The 13,317-nt window shown below is 39.9% G+C and overlaps 1 protein-coding gene across 2 annotated transcripts in view; it reads right to left on the bottom strand.

Moving 5' to 3' along the window:
- The window catches only part of DIP2B (disco interacting protein 2 homolog B), a 201,471-nt gene that overhangs the window by 12,528 nt on the left and 175,626 nt on the right, over positions 1 to 13,317 (bottom strand). For both annotated transcript variants that reach the window (XM_069092563.1, XM_069092562.1), the window contains 5 exons: positions 12,783 to 12,844; positions 11,035 to 11,092; positions 4,159 to 4,233; positions 3,504 to 3,681; positions 381 to 504 (listed from right to left, as the gene is read on the bottom strand). In XM_069092563.1, coding sequence (XP_068948664.1) covers positions 381 to 504; positions 3,504 to 3,681; positions 4,159 to 4,233; positions 11,035 to 11,092; positions 12,783 to 12,844 — 497 coding nt within the window. The remainder of the gene's footprint in view (positions 1 to 380; positions 505 to 3,503; positions 3,682 to 4,158; positions 4,234 to 11,034; positions 11,093 to 12,782; positions 12,845 to 13,317) is intronic.

Below are 13,317 nucleotides of genomic sequence, written 5' to 3' on the forward strand. Positions count from 1 at the left end.
AGCTTTTTGGTTGTAAAATGCTACAGGGCAGAGATTCCTAAGGCAATCTCATTTTGGCAGACATGGTGATAGAAACAGGATGAATGTGGGTTGAGAAAGCTCAGGAGGAGAAAAAGAGTCAGATGACCTGTCTTGTCCAACTGAATTGAATTTGTACAGCATATATGTATGCTGTGTTTCTCCCAAATCTGCACATTTTCTAAAGGTAGACAGGTAGTATGAGTTTATTCTTTCTTTTTGTTACTGGAAGAGTTTTACAAGCAGTGAGTACTTAATTACTGAGCGTTAACTAACTGGATATGTTAAACCTAGGATAGAAACATGGTAGCAGTGGGGAGCAGGGGGTTTAGAACAATGATTCTCTTCTTGGGGAAATTTACCATTCAGCAATGCTCCGGTGTGTCCGAGAGACTGAGGTCTCTATATCAGTCGGGTGGTAACGTAATCCTCTTAGCTCTAGAGTTTCATCCAGGGCTCCTACTACATATAGTGCATCATGACGCTCTAAAAGATGAGAAACAGGAGATATGCATTATTAGCCTACTCAAGCCTCTCTAAGACATCTAGACTGAAGAAAAAAGATCACGTATAAGGTCCTTGCACACAATGATCCCGAATTCTTGTCCAAACAACACAGACCACTACACTGCCAAAAAAGTACTATAAAGAAAAAGTTATGCCAATACACAACCTATGTATAGGAGATGGAAGCTATTTTTCCATTGGGCTTCTGAATCTAACACTTACTTTCACCTTGTAAGAGAAGGCTTCTTTGAAGGGAAAAAAGAAAGCCAGACCCCAAATAATTAATCAATAGTTCTATGTCAACTTGGAAGGTCTTCAGGAAAGTGACCAAGGTATCTGTGCTTGGCTCTGTGCTATTCAAAAGGAGGCAGCATGGTGTGGTAGAAAGACTACTGACTTTATTTTTTTTTAAAAGCAATTGGGGTTAAGTAGCTTGCTCAAGGTTACACAGCCAGTTATTTTGTATGGGTGCCAAGTATCTGAGGCTGGAACCGATCCTGGGTCTCCCGATGCTGGGGCCGGCGCTCTTACTCACTGTGCCACCTGGCCGCTCCGACTACTGACTTTATAGTCAAAGGATTCTCACCTTTGATACTAACTACTGATGTGACCTTGGGTAAGTAACTTTATATCTTTGTGCCTCAGTTTCTACATTGGTAAAATGAAGGACTCTAAGGCCCCTTTCAACTATGATTTCTATCAAAGATTTGGATAAAGGCTTAAATGGTATGTCTGTAAGACTAAATGTTTGGGATAAAAGTCATGGTCCAAAAAGATCTGATAAGCTAGATAACTGAACTGAATCTAAGCAAAATTCAATAGGAATAAATGTAAAATCTTAAACTTAGATTAAAAAAACAAATTCTGTACATATCAGATGGATGAAATGTGACTAGACAAGTTGGTCTGAAAAGGATATGAGAATTTTAGTGGACTATATGCTCAGTGAATAAACAGTATGATAATGCAACTAAGAAAGTTGAGATCTTAGGTTAAGCTGAGAAAAGAATCCAAAAATGATGAAGTGATAGTCCTGTTGTATTATATGGGGATCAGATTATGTCTGGAGAATTATGTTTAGTAGTTCTCAGAACTGTATTTCAGGAAGGGCATTGTTAAGATGGACAATGTTTAGTAGTGAAGGACAATCAGGATGGAGAAGAGCTTCAAGAACATGCCTTTTGAGGACTGGTAGAAGTACCTGAGGATGTCTAGCCTGGAGAAGAGGATACTTGGAAGGGGGCAGGGATGGTGTGGGGTAGGCGAGCTGTCTTTAAGTGTCAGAAGGACTAGCATGTGGAAGAATAATTAGATTTGTTTTGCTTGGATCCATGTGGTGAAACTAGAAGCACTGGGTGAAAGAAGTAGGTTTCCTCTTATTGGAGCCCTCCAAGCAGGGGCTGAGTTTTCGGAAATGCTTCACAGACAATTCTTTTTCAGGTAGACAACAGAATGGATGGAAATTTGAATCTGATCTCTGAAATTAAGTGATTTTAGTGAAGTGGGTTAGAAGGTTAAATAATGGCGTTTGCTGGATGGACAGGTGGTTCTAATGGATGCTACAAGCAACAGACAGGAATAAAAGAAAAACAGGGGTGTTAGTGTAATAGGAATGGGGGCATGAACAGGACAAGGCAGATGATTAAAAGAGTTAAGTAGGATGGATTATCCTATTAAGTGTTTCTGAGGTTTAGGATCAATTAGAGTCAGTGTAGTATACTGGAAAGAGTGCAGCATTTGCAGGTGGAGGACCTGGGTTCAAATCTTGACTCTGCTACTCACTACCTGTGTGATCCTAACCTTCTAGCTATCGATTTCTCTTCTGTATAAAATATGAGAATTAGGTTAAATGACCTCTACAGTCTCTTACAGCTCTAAATCTAGGACCCTATGGCTCTTTCCTAGTGGTCAATGAAGCCATCTGAAGGCTTAGGGAATATAAGTAATGTGGTCAACATGAGGGTTCTGAAAGGTGACTTTTTTTTTTTTAAAGCTATTGTGGTTAAGTAACTTGCTCAAGGTTACATGGCCAGTTATTATTATTTTTGTGTGGGTGCCAAGTATTGGAGGCCAGAACTGATCCCAGGTCTCCCAACTCTGGGGCTGGAGCTCTTACTCACTGCACTACCTGGCTTCCCCTTTGGTGACTTTTTTTAATGACAATCACAGAAGGGTCTATATTTAGTCCACAACAATAAAAGGGGTAAAAGATGGCGAGAGTAGTAGCCAAGGTCTTAGATGGCAAGAAGATGCCACTATCATGCCACATTGTGTAATACAACTGCCATCTATACTCAAAATGACAAAATCTGAGAGTCAGAAGGGACCTCAGGGGCCCTCCAGTCTAAATCATAGCTGGAAGCAATCACCACTTAACTGTCAAGTAGGACAAGTCCCCTTGCTAGTGGGATACCGACAAGACAGAATTGAAGAATGATATGTTTCTTGAAGGCAGGGACTGTATGTCACTGACATTCCTAGACCCTGTTGCAATGCAATCTAAGCCTGTACACAGTAGATGCTTAAGACATTCTTGCTGATTGACTGGTAACACTACAGAAATGAGTTTCAATTGCAAGGGATTTGAATTCTTAGTGAATATTTCAGCCTCATGAAGGCCACATGAACACAGAACATCCCCCAAATCTCAAGGAGCTGGCTTGGAATTTGGGAATTAACCCTTTTATGGACTGGGAACCCTTAGCTGTGTCTGTGCCCTGACACAAGTATCCTTGCCTCCCTCCTCAGAAATATTAACATTTTCTCATATGGAACCATGACTCAGGCCTCTTGCTTTCTGGACACTCTCTTAAGGGGTACAATGCTATCTGTAAATTAATATCACTTTATTTACATATTCAATGACCATTGAAAGAAGTCAATAAATTTCCTGAAGCAAAACAGCATCCTAGGCTAAGGGAAAGGTAAATTCCACAACCGAAATCTAAGCAAAGAAAAAGAGTGTATCAGATGCATACCTCCGGTGGCGGCTGTGAGCTCAGTTCGACGAACAAACCCAAGGTATCCTGTCCTAGCCCAGAGTGTCTGAGCAGCGTCCCCAAAACTGAGTCGAGTGTTGAAATGATCAGCTTGAAGAGTTTCATTATCATAGATGGTGTAGTAGCCACTGGCTGTGTGAGGGCTGTTCACCCAAACCTATAATGCAGAGAGGCATACAAGTCAGCTTCCCACAAAGGACGCACAATCCTGTTAACTCAATTAGATGATCCTAAAACCCCCTAGTGCTATCAACTGACTGTTTTGCATACAGAACTTGTAATCAGTGAGCAGCAAAGCCAAGACTCAAGCCTTTCCATACCCAGCCTGGAATCTTCCCACTAGGATACATTACTGTGGCTATGCTACCTTGGAAGAAAAGAAAGCGATGGAAATGTTGTTGTTTTTTCACCATCAAGCATTATTCACCAACACTCAGTGCTATGGCCCTTAACAAGTCAGTATCTAGCAAAATGCCCTTACAATAGTTAGCTACCTGGGCACAGGGAAAGGTCAGAACTTTACTACAAACTGGAGACTAATTCAGACTATAGTTTCACTGGTGCTAGGTTATGACCTCAAAAGAGTCTGATGTCTGGGCTCTTTTTCCAAATAAAAGAATGAATTTATACATACCTCTCCAAGATGAGAATCTCCAACAGGCCCTTTGGTTTCTGGATTAACAATGACCACTTTGACCCCAGGCAGGATCTAAGAAACAGTGAACAAAGATTGGATTCACTGTCAGGTTACTCAACAAGCTGACTCAATGAAAAGGCACTCATTCACTACAGAGGTCATAGCGGCAGCTCAGCTGTGAGTACCCTGTGGTGAGGTATAATCATCTACCAATGAACCAAGCCATACTGCCTGGTCTGAACCTCTCAACTAGGAGTAACTATGGAAAACTTTGTGAAAGGGAGAGTTGCAATATCCTTGGGAAGGGAAAGAAGTGAATGATTCTCTATCAGGGAGATCTTCAAAAGGATAGCATGAGAATTCAAAAGGTTTATTTCCAACGGAAGATGGTTTAGAAAGTTGGGAGGAATAGAGAAAGTGTACAGTCATCCAAGACTTAGATTAGAGCAGTGCAAAGTACTTGTTGGGAGAAAAGCATAATAACTTGAGGGAATGGTACCCTCCTAATTGGTATCCCCACAACGAATTCAATCATCCATTTACTGAGTACCTCCTATGTACAAGACACTATACTAGGACCCTTGAAGTATAATAGATGACTAATAGGTTAGACCTTGGTAGAGTAAATACCATTATAATGAAATTGCAGTATAATAGGCCCCAGATAGTTGTAATGGAAATGCAAATTTAAGGATCTTCCCTGCCCCTAGGCTAAAGTGCACCTGGAGACTGGGGTGGGAGACTTGTTTTTCAGTTGATACTTTTTGATTGGCCAGTGGGTACAAAAGGTTGTTACATTCTCTGAGCCAGGAGAAGGCTATATAAGCCCTGATGTGTAGCTTTGTTTTGGGACTCACTTTGAGAAGTGTTCTGTGATTTGATCTGAATTCTGGGAAGCCGTTGTTGAGAGTCCCCCAGCTTTGAAAAACCCAGAATGTGGAAACCCAGATGTTGACTGGGTATGGATGTAATGGTTGGACAGTTTGGAAATCTGTCTACTTGATGTTTCTGTCTTGATAATTATGCCTGTATACTTTGAGGTTCGGGGTGCTGACCTTTTCTCCTGAACAAGGTAAACGATATATGTCTGACTGATTAAAGTAAGCTTGTTAACCCATTTTGAGTTGCTTTCCTTTAACAAAGCAGATCCAAGAACCTGTGGTAGCTGCAAACCCTGAGGACGCTGGGGTGCTTGCTGCTACAATAATCTATCTATTTCAAGCACTATAAGATGCCACAAAATTCCACTGCAACAAATGAAAACAGATGGTGTTTTAAAGTTTACTGTAATAACCTTTACCATTCTCAGGTGGTACTTTATTTAGATGTTTTATTCTTTGGGTATGTTCATTTTCTTTTCCTTCCTGCTTTTCGGGTTTAGTGACTTGCCCAAGGTCACACGACTAGTTTGTGTGTGTGTGTGTGTGTGTTAAGTGTCTGAGGTCGGATTTGAACTCAGGTCCTCCTGACTCTAGAGCCGGTGCTTTATTCACTGTGCCACCTAGCTGCCTTGGGTGTGTTCATTTTCTATGAAATGACGCAGCTGGGTGGTACAGTAGACAGAGTGCTCATCTTCCTGAGTTCAAATCTGGTCTCAGACACTTATTAGCTGTGTGATCCTGGGCTAGTCATTTACTGTTTGCCTCAATTTCATCATGTGTAAAATGAGCTGGAGAAGGAAATGGCAAACACTCCAGTATCTTTGCCAAGAAAACCCCAAATGGGGTCACAAAGAGTCATACAAGAATGAAATGAATGGACAACAATGTGCCAGGGGTTAGGGGTTCAAAGAAAAGCTGCTCTCAAGGAGTTTATATTCTATTTGTTTGCTTGTGTGGTGTGTGTGTGTGTGTGTGTGTGCGTACGTGCGTGCATATGTATGTGTATGTCTATCTATTTATCTATCTATATGGGTAAACTCTGGCAGTTGGTTTGTTTGAAGCGAAAGGCAGCTATTGCTTCAGTACCCTGACTGAATAGCTGATTCATTTGTATGTAAGAGGCCACAGAACACAGGACAAAATTTGCTTCAGGGTTTTGTCCTCCAAAGGTTCATTCACACAAGAAAAACTGGAGAATCTTAAGTTAACAACTTGGGAAAATATCCACACTGTCTAACAGGCCATTGGTGATACGGAACTGAGGCCTAGACAAGAAATTGGGGCTAGATATATAGATCTTTAAGTGGTCTGGATTAATGTGATAAACTCAGAGCAGTTGATGAAGTGACCGAGAAAGAGTAAGGGAGAAAGAAAGCAGCTTCAGGGAAGAACTCTGGGGTGCAGTGAGAGTTAGATGTGACATGGATGATGGCTGAAGAGAAGACTCAGAAGGGGTGATTAGAAAGGTAAAACCAGGAAGGAGCAATGCCCTAAGAATCCCAGAAGAGAGCAGCTAAGAGGCAATGATGCTAAATAGTGTCAACTACTACAGGGAAGTCAAGAAGAATGAAAACTGAAAAAAAGACCATTAGATTCGGCATTATTGTTAACTCTGTAGAAAACAGTTTAAATTGAGTTCAGAAGCCAGAACACAAAGGCTGAAAAGCAAATGAACAGATAAACTGAGAGCTGACAGCTTTTTCTAGGAGTTTGGCTGATAAAGGGAATGATCTAGTAAAATTCCGATTTTTTTTTTAAAGGATGGGAAGACTCAGGTTTATTCAAAGGCAGCGAGAATCAGTACATGAGGAGTGACTGAAAATTAGAGATGGTGGGGATGACTATGGACAATCTCCTGGAGAAGACAGGAAAGGATGAAATCATGGGCTCATGAAGAGTGGTTCTCTCTTAAAAAGAGTCTCTGGTGTCATGACCAGAGAGTACAAGAAAGGAGAATGAGGAAGAATGTCTAGGGGTTTTGAGAGGGGAAAAAAGGTGAGAAGAGGGAATCATGGTGGATCATGAAGGAGAAAAAAGTCTTTGAACAGTCACTGTATGGACTTAAGTAGGGAATTATTTAGGCTGGAGTAAATGGATTACCTTCTTGCAATTAGTACCCAGTTTAATTTAGATAACGAATTTGTGGTATATCTAGTCAATCTGGTTTAGTACTCCTTTAATTCTGTTCAGCAGCACGTGAATGTTAGCAGATAACTACAATGGTGGACATAATATAGCGTTAGGGTTTGGCAAGGGATTCAAGAACAGAAGACAGTGTGGAGGTGAACTAGCTAACTAGGGTCAAGTCTGAAAAGGGAGGGAAGTGTAGTCACAGCAGCAATAATGGCCTGAGAAAGTACCGAGGGGTTGAGGGCAATAAGAAGTCACAATGAAAGCAAAGAATTTAAATTTAGCAGGAGTCAGACATAAAAAGAAATGGAATGATAAAAGGTACATCAGAGTTTCACGATTATGGAAATGAAAGACTTGTGGGTAACGGTGAGATCTGGGGTTACACAGAAGAGGGAGAGTGGAAGAACAATTTATGAGATCTGAGGAAGCAAATGGCTAGTGTTTGAAGGGGCATCAACACAAATGCATAGGGGCAGTTTAGGCCAGGCCATCAGAGGAGAAGAGGAATAGAGAGTAAGCCAGATACTTCACTCCAGGACAAAGGAGGGAGAGTGACTAAGGACGGGGGAGGTTCAGTGGACAACAGCCATTATGGTCTGTACAGGGCGAAAAAAGCCTTTACCTTCATGTTCACTCACGTATTTACATCTCCCTTTCTTTTTCAATGTCCAGGTGAGACTCAGAACTATCATCTGACTGTTTTTTGTTTCCCAGCCTTCTCCTCTGCCATTCCATTCTGCCCAAGGTGAAGAGACTAATCTTCCTAACCTCTCTCTTTCATTATTCCAGTCCTACTCAAAAACTTAAACTCCTATTATCTATTATACCAAGTCCAAACTTCTTAAACTGTTAATCCAGGCCTTCCAGAATCAATCTCACTATATCTAAATGCAAGACACAACTTTTTCTCTTTTGCCTGTTGCTTCAGTCAGAAGTTTTTACTGCTTATCATCCATGTCTTTATGTTTTTTTTTCCTCTTGCTTGGAAGGCCCTGGTTCACATCTTGGCCAATCCACACCTCATACATCTATTTCTTCATTTTTATTACTACTATTATATTTTAATTCATATTAAAATTTTTTTTTAAAAGTTTAGCCTTAAGTTCTTAACCAATTCACTTCATACTAAAACATCATTGCCAGATGAATCTGTCAAATTCTCATTGCCTATGCAATTAACAATAAGCATTTATTATCAATCAATAAGTAGAATAAAGTATATATTTTTTTCTTCACATTGATCTTTAATCTAGTTTCAAGCTATGAAACCAACTTTATCTTCTCTGATTCCTCTATACCAGGAGTTCTTAATCTTGGGTCTGTGAATTAAAAAAAATTTTTTTTTATACCAGTATTTCAAAATGGTTCCCTTGGTAATTGTATGTAATTTTTTTTAAGCATTTAGAAACACTATTCTGGGGTCCGTAGGCTTTACCAGACTTACAAAATGGACCAGGACACAAAGATTAAGAACTCCTATTCTATATAAACTTACTGGTCTAGCGAAAGTGGGTGATCTGTTGTCTTCTGAATATGTGATACGTTTAATTAAATTCCTGACTTTGCTTACCTTATTCCCCCTAATCTGATCCTAAATCCTCTTTTCTTTCAAGGACTAATTCAAGTCCCAGCTCTTTTAAAAGACCTCCCCTGTTCTAGCCCATAGGCTTGCTCTTTCTCACCTTTAAATTTACCTTGTACTTACTGTCTCTAATGCTAATTTAGCACTTAAATATATAATATTTTTATTTAAATATATAATATCTTTTATCTTTTCTTACCCAATTTGATTATTATGTTTTTGACAAGAAAAAATTCAGGAAATCTATTATTTGATCTTTTTGCCTTTTCAATTTTTCTACATCCTTTTAAAACTAGAACTGGATAGAATTATGCAAGCAAAGGTCATATCAATGCAGAAGAATATAGAAAATCCCCAGATCATGATGGTCATTCCGCTCCACAGCATCACTACACTGTGCTACGCTACTGACTGTATTAAGTCTGCATCATCTATGAACTCAGGCCTATTTCCTTTGAATAACATCCATGGAGTCAATGGTTCTAACTATTGCTTTGCTGTCTTCAGGTACATTCCTCCGTACATACTCCTACTGAATTCCATTCTGCTTTGGCAGGACAATTTTCTAGCTGGTCAAAAGTTATTTAAAATCTTATTCTTATCTTTTAGAGTGGGAGGCATGGTAGGGTGGCCAGAGAGTAGTAGCCAAAGCCAGGAGCACCTGGCTTCAAGTCTTGCCTCTAACAGGTAATGTCTGTGTGGCCACGAACAAGTCATTCAATCTTCCAGCGCTCAAAGTCACTCTCCAATTATAAAACTGCAAAAAAGGCAATGAGCTGTATTGATAGAAGCAGTTTTCTCACTTGAGAGCTCCCTGTGTCAATGAATTCATAGATGCAGCATCTATCCCTAGACTATCTTTTATTTTTTTTAATTTTTTCTTTTGGGAAGGGGGAAGGTAGGGCAATTGGGGTTAAGTGACTTGCCCAAGGTCACACAGCTAGTTTTTTGTGTTAAGTGTCTGAGGCTAGACTTCAACTCAGGGCCTCCTGACTCCAGGGCTGGTGCTCTATTCACAGTGCCACTTAGCCGCCCCACCTAGACTATTTTTTTGAGCAAAGTTCAGGAAATTGTCTTCATTACGAAACCAATCACTCTAAAGAGTCCTTCCATCAGCCTTCACTGTATATTGCTTTCAAAATTACATTCCTAGTAGTCTTTTTAGAAAAGTATGCAAAGAGGCTGTGCTTAGGGTCACAAAGGGCCTTCAGGAGGCAGGTTCCTGACTTGGGGGTCTAGATTATTATCAATCTACCTAATTTATTACCTTCTGCCAACTTAATAATTATGTAATTTTTACTCCTCTGCTTAGATCTTCCATAGACAGACTGAAGTGAGTGCTTAGCACAGTACCTGGTACATAATAAGGTATATACTAACCAGGTGCTTAATAAATATTTCCTGACTACCGAACAAACAGAACTGTACAACTGTGCTGAGGATGAGTAAACACTAAACAAATACTAAGTTTTAATACTTGACATGAAGAGATCAACGCTAACCTACCAATAACTACATTTTCTGAGAGATTCTTATATCATTTATTCATTCACCTCATTACTCTGTGAAACTGTCAGGAAATTATTTTCAAGTCATAAGAAGCTCAACTAAAAAGAACTAGGAATGGGTTATCCTGGAGAAGAGAAAACTGAGAACGTTACAAGAGTTGTTTTTAAGTATTCAAAGGACCGAAACGTGGAAGATGGATTAGACTTATTCTGCAAATAGGTCATGCTGGCCTAACAAGGAAAAAGTTTCTAACAACTGGAGCTTACAAAATTGGAATGTGCTGCTTCATGAGGGGCCAGTTTGTCTTAAACTGGAGGGTCTTCAAGCTGAAACCTGGTAAGCCCTTGCAAGATATGTTAGAGTGGGGATTCTTTTCAGATATAGGTTGGATGTGATAGTTGTTGAGGTCCATTCTAAGCCCCAAATTCTGTGATTAGTGATCACAGGAGGAAAAAATCAAAACCTTATTTGGGTTTCACAGTTTATCTTTCTTGTGCATGCAACTATTTTCTGTTCATTAGCTTCTTTACAAGACAGTAGGATAAGGTTAGGGAGAAAACAAATCCAAATTGGCTGATGTTGCTTCTTGTTTGCAACTCTGGCAAAATGCAGCTTGAAGAAGAATTTCAAGCTACTGGCAAAGGTAAGCTTGGGGATTCGTTTCTGAACGTTAATGAATTACTATCCTGTTGTCATGTATGACCTGAGTATACTTTAAGCCACACCATACTGTTTAGGTAAAAGTACCTAAGGTAACTTGCAAATTACCTTTCCAGATTCTGAAAGAAGTAGACTCTGGGGAGCTCCCCGTTCCACCAGACGAACCCTATGAAAAAGAAAACACAATCAGGAAAATGTTCTCTCTCACTTTGTGTGTGTGTGTGTGTGTGTGTGTGTGTATCTCACACACACACACATTTTAAATATACCTTGAAAAAATAAATTCAAAACATCTCTGGCTTGTTTCACCTAATCAATATCATAACTATAAGATACCTGCTGCCACTGGGGAGGGCAAGACCAGGCCACAGAAAATTCTCCCTATTTATTAATTTTCTTCTTGCTTAATTATTTATATTTAATTTAATTAATTTCAATGTATAAGGTATTATAACACTTTTTTCATTCTTCTACTCCTCATCAGGAGTCTTTTGACTTCTTTTCATTCACTTTTCCCCACATGACTGTAGTCAGTGTAACCTCAAGTCTTCTAGGTTTTTTCCCATTGGCTTTGTTGCATTTAATCAAGTTTTTACTTACTTATAATGTGACATCTTTTAAATACTGACATTTATTCTAGGCTTTGATATTGTGGGTTCCTGTGAAACTGCATACGTGCCACAGAAGAAATAAGAGGCTGACTTTCATTATTCAGCAAAACCTATCAAATATTGGAAAAGTTCTCAAGTTTTTTTAGGAAAGACTCAGATATTGGAGGAAGTCTAGAGACCTCTGAAATCTACCAGTAGCATCCAAAGACCTCCACATCCTGGCTCCAACTCAGCTGAACAGCCTGATCTTACACAACACATTCTTCAGGGGAATGAACTGCTCTTCATACTTACCTTCCCCCTCTGCTGTGTCTGTGCCTGTGTTTACACTCCTCAGATCCCTTCCTCTGCACCATCTTTCCCAGACCACCCCTCAATTTCTTGTTACACTTTGCCTGGACCTTTCTTACTGTACTAACTCATTTTCCCTTCTACTTATCTGTAGATGTGTCCCTCCTCCACTAGACTCTAAGCTCCATGAGAAGAGGGTCTGTGTCATCTCCAAGACCAAGCCCAGTGCTTCACACATAGTAAGAACCTAATAAATGTGTGATGAAGTGAATTATCTTAGAATCATAGACAAATCTGCATTTTTACAGAATCACAGACTTTGAGAGCAGGAAGAGACCTCAGGTGTCATCAACGCCCTCACTTTTTAGATGAAGGATCCAAGGCTCAACGAGGTTCCTTAACTTGCCTGTGGCCGTACGGCTGTTAGAGTCCTGGTAGAGCCAGGACTCCCATCTAAGTCTTTGGACTCCCTGCCCTGGTGCTTCTTCCACTTATTCATTAGGCCTTCTATATTTGGAAGACTGAAGGAACCGTTTCTTATTTTAGATTGATTCCTTCTTAGTGTCCAGTACAACCTCATGCACAAAGGGGGAACTGATTCTGGTGCTGCCATTGTGTACCTCTGGGCTTGGTATTTCACCTCTTGAGGCCTAAGGCTCCTCATCTGTAAAATGAGGGGCATGAGCCAGCTACGTGGCCTTCAAAGGCTCTTTAAATCTTGTGACTGTTACTCTGATTCAGAAATATAGCTCACCAACACTGCATAAAAATTTTTCTGTTCCCATATATAAATCCATCAAGTGCTAATAAAAATTTAGGCATGCCATCCTTTACTCAGTAGAAAACTTTTTTTTTCTTCTATAAGGAAAAAAATGTTGACTCAATGTACATTTAACTGGTACCTGCCAACTCCAAAAGGGAGGACTTTATAATGTAAATCTGACACTACTTTACCTGTCGTGTCTCAGTGATTTCAGATCTACATACACCGTAGTTGGATCAGGTCCTGAGGTTCCCTAAAGAAAAAAATCCCAATATATTATTTATTCAGAAAATAGAAATCATTCTGCATTTTTTCTGTTTCACCATTTTAAAGTAAAAGCAACAACACAGATTTCAACCTGTAGATAAAGAACATAAGCCTCACTTTGAAAAGTATCCATCTTCTTTCTATTTCTCTGCGGCTGGTGAAGGCTTTGTAAGTAGAAACGGAAAATCCACACTTCACCCTATTGTTCATCATCTCAATGCTCTGAAGCTGCATAAGCAAGTGGGCCTCACTGCAACCAGGTGAGATTCTCAAATTCTGCCTCCTCTTTTATTTCTAGCTGCTACAGCAATTTTCAGGGTTTACTAGGAAATAAGTGAAGCCTCTTCCTGCCTTGGGCTTGGCCAGAAGGTAGGGTGCCTACTATACTAGCCAACACAGCACCAGGATGATGAAAAAAGGGAAGATGGGTATAAATCACACTGAATCACTGGCCATGCT

This window comes from Petaurus breviceps, unplaced genomic scaffold (assembly GCF_028583685.1).
Source record: "Petaurus breviceps papuanus isolate PSGF00001 unplaced genomic scaffold, PetGlider_PUasm1.0 191, whole genome shotgun sequence".
NCBI classification, from domain to species: domain Eukaryota; kingdom Metazoa; phylum Chordata; class Mammalia; order Diprotodontia; family Petauridae; genus Petaurus; species Petaurus breviceps.